The sequence below is a fragment of the Eupeodes corollae genome, chromosome 1, assembly GCF_945859685.1.
Source record: "Eupeodes corollae chromosome 1, idEupCoro1.1, whole genome shotgun sequence".
In the NCBI taxonomy this organism is placed as follows: domain Eukaryota; kingdom Metazoa; phylum Arthropoda; class Insecta; order Diptera; family Syrphidae; genus Eupeodes; species Eupeodes corollae.
In genome coordinates, this window is record NC_079147.1 from 212,025,855 (window position 1) to 212,039,640 (window position 13,786).

Below are 13,786 nucleotides of genomic sequence, written 5' to 3' on the forward strand. Positions count from 1 at the left end.
CAATATATTGAAAGACGTGTTTCATCAGTTTAAGTCTGAAACTAGGATGATCTCGCACTGAAAAAGTGGGCCTAAGTCAATAATCTATCAAGTAAAGTATCGGTGCCTTAAAATTCAAGTTTAACCATTTCAGATGTACAAATTTTGTTCCACTAATTTATCAAATATAAATAAAGAGAGATGACAGTTCTGGGATCTACTCGGAGCTAAAATATAACAAAACAACAATGGCCACTTATGTAAGCGAACCATAGATGATTAAAGTAGTGCTTGCCCACCCTTAAATCATTATTTTCTAATGTCACTTTCTACTGCTAGCGGCTTACAGCTCTCCTCAATTATCTCTCTATCTCTTTGTTTCGCAATTCTGAGAAGTCATAACAAAATCCAAATCCACTGCAATTTTCATTTGTTTTGTTTTATATTCTTCTCAAAACATATTTCCATTTCGTTCTCGCTGGCTTAACGTTGCCCACTACCGAACGAGACAACACCTATGCAGTCATTTAAATTTGTATGTCAAAATTAATACCTAAAAAAAAACTTTTATTTTTCTTTCGTGTCATTCGTTATCGTTATCTCCTCTTTCGCTGTATTCTCGCTTTCACAACCAGACAAAAATCTTCTCCAAATCCAAAGCCAAACCAAAAGCAAACCAACACCAAGTCCAAATCTACTGACAGACTAAACTAAGCAGTAGAGTGGCAGTAAAAGTATAAAATTGTTCAAAATTACGGGGAGAGGTCAATGTAATCTAAATCTACAGATTTAAATTACCCAGCAGCAGGAAAATACCTATCGCAGATAATTGTAATTGAAATTGATTCGCATTCGAGCTATGAAAAGTTGAAGTTAAAGTTGCACAAACTTTCTATTTTCTATTGCTTGCTGAAAGGAAAAATAATTAAGTTTGCTGTTGTTGTTTTCTTTATCGTGGAAGTTCTTTTTTTCCGACAAGAAAAACAGAAATCAAAAGGGAAAAAGTGTCAGTCTCACAATCACAACTCTGAAAAAGTTTGCAAATTGAGGAAAGAAAAATCCCCGCGTCTTCTTTGTTTGTGCCAAAGCCCAACACAGCACCAGCAACGGAATAATACAAAACAACTGAGTTATTTTGCAATAAAATCAGCTTGTGCAAAACTCCAAGTATCCACTTTTACCTAATCCTACCCTCGTCGTAGTCGCATTACGAAAGACACAACTATGGACCGAAACAATGGGTAAGTTCCGTACTAAAAATTATTATTGTTTGCTTTAAATTTTCCTTGTTGTTTGTTTTTTTGGGATGGGATAAAAACAACTAATTCAATTCGATCAAATATGTGTTTTTTAGATAAGAATCCATTAAGAACGTAGGCACCTCCACACCTGAAGAACTTTGATTTCACCTAACCCATTTACAAAATATCGATTTAAAGTTCTCTCGTTTAGTTAAAACAATGCCAATGCAAAAATGAAAATGCAATGTGCAACCTTGAATGATTCGATTTTGTGTACAAAAATGCAGATGTTTTTCAAGGATCGGTCCTTGGACCTGTATACCTGCTCTTCTTCTCTTAACTATGCAGATGGATAGATTGTTGGTAATTACCTGTTCCGTTGACATAATTGTTCTTGTTGTTGATTTAGTTTTGTCGAGTTCTGTTAATTCCTATTTTTTATTTTTGTTAAATAATCATAGTGAATTGCATTAAGTCTTAAAGATTTGATACATCAGTTTTATTGCTGAATCAATTAAGGTCACTTCTTCGATTCCATTGAAAATAAAGCTAAAAATCTTTCACTGCTAGTTTTGAACTCTTCCCGGCTTTTCGGGATAACCCAAAGAGTAAACGTTGCCTTATAAAACAAAATGTTTAGACACAATTTTAGTGGTCAATCGATAGGGTATTACAATATTTGTATTTATTTCTCAATTCTCATTTCTCAAGCATTTAATTAATTAATTACAAGGTTTACATTTTGATGCGAAAAAGGTAATTTCTAAAACTCTCGTTCGCCTAATTTTACCATCGATTCGCAAATCATGATTGAGTTCCCAATTTATCAATTGTATGGTAACGATTTGTTGTAACCACCCAATTCAATTTCAAGCCTATTCAAAGAAATAAAGTTGAAACGTATCAACCTATTGCTTATTGTGTTTATGAATAGTTTGTTTCAAGTATTGAACGTCAACTTAAGGTGAATCCACAAAGTTTTTGGAAGTATGTGGAGTTTAAACTAAAATTTGACGGGTATTCTTCCAACACGTCATAAAGAAGAAACAAGTCACAACCCTGTCCAATATATTTCAGATTTTTTTGAAATGAAAGTACTTGTGACGTTATTACAGATACTGATGAGTATCCCCAGTAAGCACCCATAAGTCTAGGAATCTCCGACTGTTCTATACTAACTTGTTGAAAACCTAAATCCTGGTCCTGCTGGTCTCATGCCATCATTGTTTATTCCGTTTAATTAGTCATTTAAATGTTCTGGGGTCCTACTGTGTAACTCGATTCTAATTTTGATTCTATTCGAACTCACTTCTGATTCTACTTTCAAATCGTACTACGTATAAAAGTAGAATCAGATGTCGGTTAAACCAACTTGTCTTCAAAAAATGTTGTACTTTCGAGTTGTTTGAATGTTCTTAAAACAAGCAAAACAAAAAAAAATAAAATTTTTGGACAATAATAATCATTACAAAAATGGACACCATTGAAATTTGGTTTAATTTGAAAGGCAATGAAGAACTTGGCCTTGGTGCTGTTTTTGAAATCCGAGCACACCTGAAAAGAAATAATGAATTAATAAGGGTTTTGTTACTTTTTCCATCCTTTGATGTCCCGTTGTAGTGGACCTTCTGCATTGAGATTTTGGGACAAATTTGTCCACGTACATACAGTGTCGGACAAAGCAATAGCACTTAATATCATTGGGTTACAATTTCTTTAAATAAGTTTCAAAACTTGAATAAATTTTATTAGGTGAGCTTATGTAACCTAGCCTATGTATTCCAGAAAAATATATATACATACATTATTTACATACTAAAGAAAAATTAACAAAAGATTTAACAATTCATGGAAAATAATGGCGACAAAACTAAAGCACATTATTAAATTCTGTACTTAAAGCACTTGTTTTTCAATATTTTGTTGCGTAACCATTATTTTTAATTACTGCTTGACATCTACGAGGCGTTGACTCGATTAAGTTAGTTATAATTTCCTGGGGGATACTTTTCCAAGCAATTTCAGTTTGAGCAAAGAGCGAATCCTTATTCTTACAGCTACTCCGGTTAATCGGACGATCTACAATGTCCCATAGTTTCTCTATGGGATTGAGATCTGGGGACTGAGCTGGCCACTTCAAAACGTTGATTTTATTTTCCAAAAACCAATTTTGCACTTATCTTAGCCGTGTGTTTTGGATCATTGTCATTTTGAAATATCCACTTTAACGGCATCTATTCTTCCGCGTGTGGCAGCATGATGTTTTGAAGGATGTCTTTATACATAAAGCGATCCATTATGCCTTCTATGTTATGAATTGGACCGACTCCAGCACCAGAAAAACATCCCCAGACCATAATATTTCCTCCTCCGTGTTTTATTGTTCCTCTTGTGAAACGTGGGTTTAATCTTTGGCCTTTAGGCCTGCGGACTTGCCTTTTTCCATCGGAACCCTGCAGATTAAACTTGGACTCATCCGAGAATAACACCGTCTTCCATTTAGCAACAGTCCAGCCTTCGTGCGCCTTTGCAAAGGCGAGTCTCGCCCGTTGGTTTTTCTTCGAGATAAAAGGTTTCCTAAGAGTTTTGTACGAGTGAAAACCAGCGTCCACAACTGTTCGTTGGACAGTCCGACTGGATACAGACAAACCTAGTTCACTTTTAATTGTTGTTGCCAAAATAAAAGGGTCCTTTTTAACCAGCCGGACTATCGTTTTATCATCTCGTATAGAGTTTTTTTTGGTCTTCCACCAAGATGCCTGGTTTCCAAGCAACCTGAATTGCGAAATCAGCTTATTATTCTCGAAATGACGGAATGGTGAATCGCGTATTTGTTTGCTATGCTGGTCACCGATTGACCTGCATTAAAATCCGCAATTATCTTCTTTTTAAAATCGGTGGGATATTCGTTACGAACCATTTTCATAAACTTTACACTTAACAAAATTGCAACTACTCTGTGACTTTTATATCAACAAGATGATTATTGTGTAAGCTTAAGTTATCTTAAATAACAGTAAAATTTATAATAGAGTAGAAAGAGACTAAGTTGATAAAATGTGTACGTGCTATAGTTTTGTCGCGGTTGAAATGCAAAAATCTCTCTATTTGTTGTTGTATTTACTTTGTATGAAAGTATTACAGTTATTTTTACTATTTTTTAAAAGCTGAAGCATATCCTCGCAACACAGAAAAAATCTTTTAAATATATTCAACTTTAATAATTTTATTAAGAAATATAAAATAAAGCTTAATTTAGTGCTATTGTTTTGTCCAACACTGTATGTTCTGATTTTTGTCTCACTTCGGGTGATTTAAAATATTCTTTGGAAAGTTCATGATCTATAATTTTATGGGTAAAATCTGTAGTGATATGCCTTTAAAATATCATTCTCCTAATTGCGAAAGATTACGTTTGATGCATTTCTATTTTTTTTATCATAATTTTATAACTTTTAATTCTAATCTGTGTTGCGCCACGGATTGTTTTTCAACTGAGTGAGTCGACAGTTTTAAGTATTTGGGTGTAACTTTAGACTATAGGCTTAGTTGGAAAGACCATCTGTAAAGATTTTTTTAACTAATGTTATTAGATAGATTTTTCTACTCAGCCAATAATGTGGCTTGTTAGGTTTAAAATTTTAACTCTAAGTTGCAGTACGGGATAACTTGTTGGGGTGGAACACATTTTAATAAATTAGAACCTTCTAACTCCTAGCTTTTGGTTTTTTTAAAAATCTGGAACTGCTTCGAGGTTCTACGAAAACTGTAATTTACGCGTGAAATCCAGTTATCTTGTCAAAGTACCCACAATCAAGAAAGTACATTTTTCACTCTTTTACAGTGTTACTGCGCCTCGTCTTTTTAATAAACTACCACTAGTCTTAGAAGTGAGCGAGTTAAATCAGTATATCTGAAAAATATTAAACATTGTTTTTTTTTTTTTGTAATCTAATTTTGATATACATCGTACCTTTTTGTGTATGATATTGCCAGTTGTATTACTCAATCATGGAAAGTTGCTTAAATCATTCCCCTTTCCCAAAAACGCTAAAAGAGATGAATTAAGACCTATTTCGATATTGCCATTTTCGTCGAAAGTTTTTAAAAGGATTCTTCAAAAGCAAATTTACGTCTTTCTATCTTCTAACTCACTGCTCTGCCCTTATCAATCTGGATTTCGGAAGAAACACAGCTGTGTTACCGCAGTTTTAAACGTTACTGATGAAATTAGAAAAGCATTAGATAGGAATAGGTTACGTTTCTAGTTTTGTTGGATTTTTCGATGGCTTTCGATTCCTTTAATCATGTCATTCGATGTAGAAAGCTCATGCTAAATTTTAATTTTTCAACTAATGCAAGAAAATTAATTTTTTTTTATCTAACTGATAGTTGGTGACACCCTGTCAAATTTTTTGCCGAATGTCACTGGTGTACCACAAGGTTCCATACTGGATCCTCTTTTGTTTTCTGCTTATGTAAATGAACTCCGATCTTCATTAGTTAATTGCAGCTGATGATTTTCAGTTTCACTTCAGCTGTCCACTTGACCTTATCGAACTTGGAGCTTTCTGCGTCAATGAAGACCTGAAGACAGTGGAAAATTGGCCATTGTCAAACGGACTTATGTTGAACCCTAAAAAATCCAAATGTCTTAATAGACAATCGGTTGACCTTTCATATTTTCATCCGAATATTCTGAGCAATGTTCCAATCGAACATGTGGTTACAGCAAACAATCTTGGTGTGACTTTTAATCGTCTTTTGACTTGGGATGATCATATAAATGGACTTGTTGGTAAGGTTTATAGAGTACGCAATCTTTAACTCCATTAAAAACGAGTTTGCTTCTCTCTAAAAACTTGGAAATTCCTATCTTGGTTTGTGGTTGTGAAATCTATTGTAACTGCAGTTTCACGAGCAGGCGAAAACTTAATGTAGTTTTCAACTCAATCGTTCGTTAAGTTTTTGGATTACGTACGTAGATATGATAAGATATCTGATTTTGACTCGCGCTTGCTAGAAATATATATTTCGAAAAATATATAGTATAGAAAATTATATAGTAAAAATCTTATTTTAATTATTGAGAAGTGTAAAAGAATGTCCCTAGTAGCGAGTCCCCCAAAAATTTGCTTACTCTACGAATACGAATACATTTACATCATAATCCCCGAACCAAATCAAAAAAGCAGTGTCAAAATCAGTTGATTTCCGACAAAATAAGAAAAATAAATAAAAGTTCGTTTTCCATCTTTCGAATCAGTTCTATTTGTTTTTGTCTTTTATTATTATTATTATTATATATTTATTAAACAAGTAATAAATAACATGCTAATATAATATTATTGAGCTTCTAGCTGTAAAGCTGTAAATTTATACAATGGTTTCAATTTCTTAGAGAATATCATTGATCTTAATTATATTTGACAAACTTGAGTATCTGCGTCTATGTTGCAGTTTTAGAGCAGGTGTTGGAGTTCAGAAGTAGTATTGCAGGTAGGACAAATAGGAGGAGGTGGAGCTGGGTGGCCAAGTCGCAGTCGGATAAAGTTTTTTATTTTTGATTTTTCGTTGTTTGTAGGGTATATAGGTTTTGATTTAGTTGGATTCACTCCTACATAGTAATGATTGTATCTTCTCCATTCGTTTTCTTGGGTGCTGGTCAGATTTCTTGTGAGGTTTGCACAAGGTCATTCTTGGAGTAAATATTGTAGAGGTTGGTTGGTGGCTTGCTTGCCAGGCTGGCGCCTTTATCCACGAGCTCATTGCCACGGATGCCAACGTGGATGAATTGGAGTTGTTGAGTCCAGTTGAGCAGAATTTTTGTTTTTTAACAACACTTGTTTTGGAAATTTAGAGTTACCAGATTGAAGGATGGTGAAAATGGCTGATGGTGTCTTCTAATATTTTTCCGGTTCAGTGTAAAGTTGACTTCTTTGTCGATTATCGAGTTCGACGAAAATATTAGTGTAGCATATAGTTTATATTTAATTTTTTCTCTTTGCTCTTCAAAAGTAGGGAGCCCAGCCTCTGTCAGGATGATTTTGATGCGCCAACACTACTTCTTGCTGTTTGGTGGTAGATTGGTTTTATGATCCCGAGTGTGGATTTCGAAGCGTTGCCATAAATAAAAATACCATAATCTATTTTACTTAATATAAGTTGTTTTGTTATATTACAAGGAGTGTTTACGTTTACGCTACTTTTCCTACTTGATAAATACTTAATTATATTAGACCTTGCAGCTAGAGATTTCTTAGGATCTAAACAATAATTGTACCAATTATATTTACAATTAAATATGAGCCTTAACATTTTTAAAATTTGTTACATTTTCAATTTCTACATAATTTAAATTAATTGACAGAGGTGTACAAAAATTTTTCCGATATACATGCAAAGCTTTGTATTTTGGTTACGAAAGTTTAGCTCCAGAAGAAACTTTCCATTCTAAAATGTCATTAAGAGCATTTGTGAGAGGATATATACATCATCGGCAAAGAGGTAGTATTTTAAAGACTTGTGCTTGGTAAACATGTCACATAAATATTGAACTGCAATTGAGAACAGAACAACAGATAATGGGGATCCCTGAGGTATTCCGTTCTGTAGTCTGTATGTAGCAGAATAGGAATTATTAGTTTTTATACACAATTTTCTATTTTTAAGAAAAGATTTAACTTAATTAAAAATATTAGGGCCAAAGCCTAAATCTTTAAGATTCTTTAACACTACATGTATTCCTATTCTGTCGAATACCTTTTCAATGTCTAGGGTGAGTATAGATGTATGGTTTTTAGAGCTCAGTGCTCTAGAGACATAATCATCTATAAAAAGCAGGGCGTCTGTACATCCACGATTAGTTTTAAATGTTACTTCATTTAGGTTAAAAGTTTTTTAGATTCTGCATACCACATGATTCGTTTTGCGACAATTTTTTCGAGGATTTTAGTGGTACATGAGACAATAGAGATGAATCGGAAGATATCTGGAGTAAGTTAATCTTTGTAAGGTTTAGAAATCGGAAGAATTGAGGCAGTTTTCCAGCTTTGGGGAATGACTGTGTTTTTAAGAGTCGTATTGTATAGATTCAGGAGTCTACTTTGTCTCAGCTGGGAGGTTTTTAATCATAGGGTACGATATTCTGTCCCAGCTTGGAATTTTACCTTTTAATTTATGAAGACAGGCTTTTAACCCCTTGGATCTTGATGACAAAGTTTTGTTAAAATATTTTAAAGAATCCACTGCTTACAAGGAAAATTCATTTGCAGATGGTGGGCCAAGGCTATTTAACTCTGTTTTTACTGCTTCCCAAAAGGAATTCAATTCCTCCTTAGGAATTTTCGAAAATCCTTGAGTAATTTCAGGTTTTTATTGAAGAATTTCATAAAGATTTAGGAACTGAATTTTATTTACAACTTTATTTGCCATTAAAAAAAATAAATAAAAAATATAGGTAAACACTTTCACTTTCTTTTCACGCTAAATATTTCTTTTTCGTAACTGTTCGTGGAAAAAACAAAATTGACTACTTAACTAAATTTCAAAAAAGCTAATAGAACTCTATTCTTTATAAAGCTATTTGGTAGGGAATTTCAATATCCTTATTTCCTTAAAACTCTGTATGTATCGTTTCATACTACTGCTTAAATACGTTTGTACAATTTCGGACCCTTATCATATTCATAGACTTAGTCGTTTCTAAAGAAGGTTTTTAAGATTTACTATACGTTTTCTCCATGGTAACTTAGAGTAGAACTGCCTCCTTACTTTGTTATGACAATGAATCAGTAAAACTTTCCAAACATTTTTGTTTTGTTTGTTTATCGGCACAAAGTTCACCAATAATGTGAAAAAATTGATAATCTTTATCCTGGTGAAACGAGTACGAACACTTGTGATCTACAATTTTGTCGGCTTAAAATAAGAACTTATAGTTGATGAAACGAAAAAGTGGATCAAAAATTTAAGTTGCATATTACAATTACAAGTTCGTGGTTATAACTAGTATTTTGGTGCAATAGGCCACTGGTGTCAATTAATAGTTGGCCAGTTTAAAAAATAAATTGGGTGGTATCGAACCCAAGACCTCTGGCATGTCAGTCCAGCGAATTAGGTTTATATTACAGAGATTTCTCACCTTTGTTGCCAATTGAAACACCAACATATTATTTGATACAAGGAAACAAAATTACACTTCAAAAGAGTGTTTTTAACGAATAAGAGTCTTTCAAACTTGTCACAAAATTGATAATAACACGAAAACCTGAGTTTCTATTGGTATCAAACATTTTCCTCTTGAAATTTATTCTGTATTTTATTTCAAATTAAAATAATATGTTTTTTTCTACTTTCTAGATACACATACATCAGACGCCAAGGACAAACGATAAATTCATCTTCAAATAATGATGCCAGAACAACTGCTTCAATACCAACTAGAGAACCTCTCACCCAACATGATGAATTGATTCGTTATATCAAAGAAGCATGGCACAAAGTAAGATATTTTTTGCATTCCTTTAAATTACTGAATAGTGACTAAATATCAATGAGAAGGCATCTTACAAGCTTTTTTTGTCTTGCTTGACACTGACTCAATAAAAATGATGGTCCTAATTCTTTGGTGAGATTGTTTCTTTTACAATAAATGCATTTGGAGTCGAATTTTAATTTGTGTAATCGAAAACAAAAGTAAAGTTTTAATTTATCTTATCTTATATCAGGTGAATGAACAAGGACCACACGGAGCTCCTGTCATCTATAGAAATGAATCTGATCAGTTGAAAAATTTCAAACCTTTCGATTTAGAAGAATACTGGGGCCAACGTCTCGTTCAAAATATCCACGTTTCTCATGGACATCAATAATAATTTGAATTAATATTAAATATTATTAAAAAAAAAAAAAAACAACTTTACAAAACTTAGTAACAAAAAATTAAAAAAAAAAAGAACGTTTTAAACAAAATTTAGGCAATAGAAGATTAGAAAACTAAAAACTGAAAACAATGAGCCAGTCCTCGTGTAAATATATTTCAATTATGCGAAAAGGGCTGCCAATATTTCTAATTAGAGAAACGAAATTTTAAAAAACTAAAACAAAAATACAAAAATTGCTGCCAAGGAACTACACGAAGAAATTCCAATTTAATCACAATTTTATTTTGTCATTGTGTCATTTATTTTTAATGAATTGTAAGTTTCGTGTTTGAGATTTTTGTTTTTTAAAGTTTGTTTTGTCGTTTGTTTTTGAGAAATTGACTGCGTTGTGTCATCAGCAAAATTGTATTCTATTGTAGTTCTTTTCTTATTGTATAACTTTTGTTTTTATTTTAAATTGCCATCCCAAAAGTTCTGCTTTATTGTTTTTAGTAATTATTTTTATTATTGTATGTAATAAATTGCACCTTTAACAATTGGAGGAATGTTCAGAAACAAAAATTTTATACCCTATGAATAATAATCGATAAGTATTCGTGTTTATGCTAAAAAAAATAATAATATAAAATATATATTTTCAAATTAGTGATAAACAATAAAATTTAACAATAAAATTAAAGAAAAAAAATTATAACAATGTTTTAATTGTACAATGCATGTAGTTTCAGATAAAAACAAATACAACAACATCAACAAAAATTATTATTGGAGATTATTTTCATTAACAATTTAAGAAGTTTTAATTACATTGACTTAAGATAAATTATACTTATTATTGTGTCCTACAAAACTTTCTAAAGGATTTATGAGTCACTGATTCACAAGCCTAGTGTAAACTGAATTTGCCCTAGAAAGTAGACAAGACAATGTAGAATATTCAACCCTACGACCGCAAAATATACGACACGACACAATTTGCATTCCATAAGTCATTTTCAACTTTTGTCACTCGTGTTGTTGTCGTTTGTAAACGTCAAGTGTGTTGAACGCTTTCAATCAGCATTCTGTAAGACGAAAGGAAACGACGACAATGAAAAAGAACGACGGTATCTTTCGTTTAAAAATTTGCTCACGACGAAGAAATGGAAGTTCGTTAAACTGTAAGTTTCCTTGTTAAATAATTTATTTTATGGAATTTAGTAGTACTTTATTTGCGATAAAAAAAAACAAAATATTTGTTCACATTTCCAGGCCCTCGTCGAGCTGATGGAGAGCAACGAGCAGTTGGCTAATGGCTGAACAACAAGGGTTCTCCAGTAAGAGATGGAGATGGTTGGCAAAAGGTTTGAATCGCTTACTTTATTAATGTAAAAAATATTTGTATGTTTTGCTTTAATCAGGTTTGGACCGACTTTAAGTTCAAAGTGAAGAAGAACATAAAAAACAATTCAAAAGGCAAACCGGAGGAGGTCCAAACCAATTGCAAATTTTATCTCCACTGGAAGATGCTGTAGCAAATTTGCTTAAATACAAACAGTAGTTAAACCCAAACGGAAATCCAATTGGTGTATCCCAGCTCAATTTATTTCCAAATACGTTAATGACTACATCCGGACATACATACATCAGCAAAAACTCAGGCTACAGATGCAGATGCTGGAAAATGGCTCCGTCGAAGTGGAGGGTGAAGTTTTTGAGCACCAACAACCGGAACATGAAACTGAAGCCTGCTTTCTTTTTATAATTAATTGTGCTTTTTCAAAACTTCTCATTCCACCTTCTTCATCATCATCACTATCGCTACTCGTGTTATAATACATTTCTATTTAATAACTTATTTATTTACCAAAAAATAAATAAAACCGCATTTGTTAAACATTGAACAATAATTTGTATTTAGACTTTAATTTTCATTTTTTCGAAAATGATAATGTCAAAACATTGTCTTATTGGGCTGAAAATGCATTGGAAATTGATTCGAGAATATTTACAATAGCCTGCAAATTTTTTAGCAAAACAAATTATGAAAATGCTACAACAAATATAAACCAAAAACATTAGTACGCAATAACGTTTGAAAGCGACATTAATCTTCTGCTAGAAGTGTTTTCTCGAATTGGAAATACATACTTAAAATGATAAAATTGAAATTATACCTTAAGTAGATAAGAAGTCCACGCAAGCCCCCAAAAGTGCAGATGAAGTACAAGAACGGAAAAAGACGGTTGTAGTTTTTAATATTTTTCTATTCATATTCCTAATCGTGCCATAAATTCTGTTACAAAACTACAAGACCTTGTTGCTCAAAACATTCCTTTGACATAAAATGGTAATCTTATTTTTCTAAGAATTTAAATTGGTTAGCAAAGAATAAATGTATATTTTTGGTTTCAGTTTCGCTAATGTTACCAAAAGTTCTGGCAAAATTGTCTCGTTTTAAAAACTACTGGGGACCGTAATTTTGTTTGCCGATCGGGTTCTTTTCCGATTTCCCATATTTTCAAGATAAGATGACCAGCCCAAAAAGTAGTTGTCCGGGAGTTGACAATATTTGCATGCTTATGCAAGAAGTACCAGAAAGAATGCCACTTAAAACCGTTCGGAAGATAAAGATAATGTCAGTAAAATTGGATAAATTGAATAATTAGGGATCATCTACACATAAATCATCATCATTTGTTACCACCTTGATTGCAAAAATTTATCGTAGAAAGATAAAAAGAGCTTTTACTGTGGAACTCGAGAAATGAACATGAAATAATTCTTGTTTTTTGAAGAAATTTAAAACAAAGAAAACTGAACCTATCGTTTTAATTATCAAACTTAACCATCAAAACCCTCTTTTAATGGTTTGATTGAAAGTCTCACTCCAAAGTGTCAGAAAACGCAAATTCTAAGAGTAGGTAAATGTGAAAACTGTTGATTTACCCTTTTCTATGGATTTGCACTTTTCAATGGGGACCGATGAATTCATCTACAAGATTCTTGGGAGACAAACTAAGTCAATATAATAGGGTTTAAAGAAGCTTTAGATTGGCTCTATTTAAGTCTATATTTAAAGGCCTAAGGTTATTTTTTGTGGTCAGAATTGGAGATCATGACTGAAAGATTCCTTACGAGAACTTTTAGATAGAGTTAACGCAAGCAGTGTTAAAAATACAACTAATATTATGACCAAATAAAATAAGCAATTAAATATTATATAATTTTTATTTTATTGTTATATTGTTCTTGAAAGAGTGGTGCGCAACACCAACGCCAATACAAGTGGCGCCATCCTTCAAAAATCCACACAATATCATTTATATGCAGATGACATCGACCAACCAAACGAGCAGTGACTGGTGCTTTCTCTAATGTCGAGTCTGAGGCGAAAAAAATGTGTCTTGACATTAACGAGGACAAAACGAAGTATTTACTGTCGTCAAATAGAGTCGATTCACACCGTAGACTAGACTTGGTCAAAATGTGACAATTGACAGGTACAACTTCGAGTGGTAAACGAATTTGTTTATCTGGGCACTGCTGTTAATTCTGCATAGGCGCGGAGATCAAACGCAGACCCTTGCTAATAGCTGTTTCTCTGGCCTAAGTTAGCAGTTGAGGAATAAGGCCCTATCGCGAAGTACCAAAGAGACACTGTACAAAACTTTAATCATCCCAGTCTTGCCGTATGGTGCA

General features: G+C 32.7%; 1 protein-coding gene across 1 annotated transcript; it reads left to right on the forward strand.

Annotated features, from left to right (window-relative positions):
* Nucleotides 1–437: 437 nt before the first annotated feature.
* Nucleotides 438–10,802, forward strand: LOC129941100 (MAPK regulated corepressor interacting protein 2). The gene is made up of 3 exons (XM_056049649.1): nt 438–1,220; nt 9,582–9,723; nt 9,950–10,802. The coding sequence occupies exons 1-3, from the start codon at nt 1,204–1,206 to the stop codon at nt 10,091–10,093; spliced, it is 303 nt and encodes a 100-aa protein (XP_055905624.1). The 5' UTR covers nt 438–1,203; the 3' UTR covers nt 10,094–10,802.
* The last annotated feature ends 2,984 nt before the right edge of the window (nt 10,803–13,786 follow it).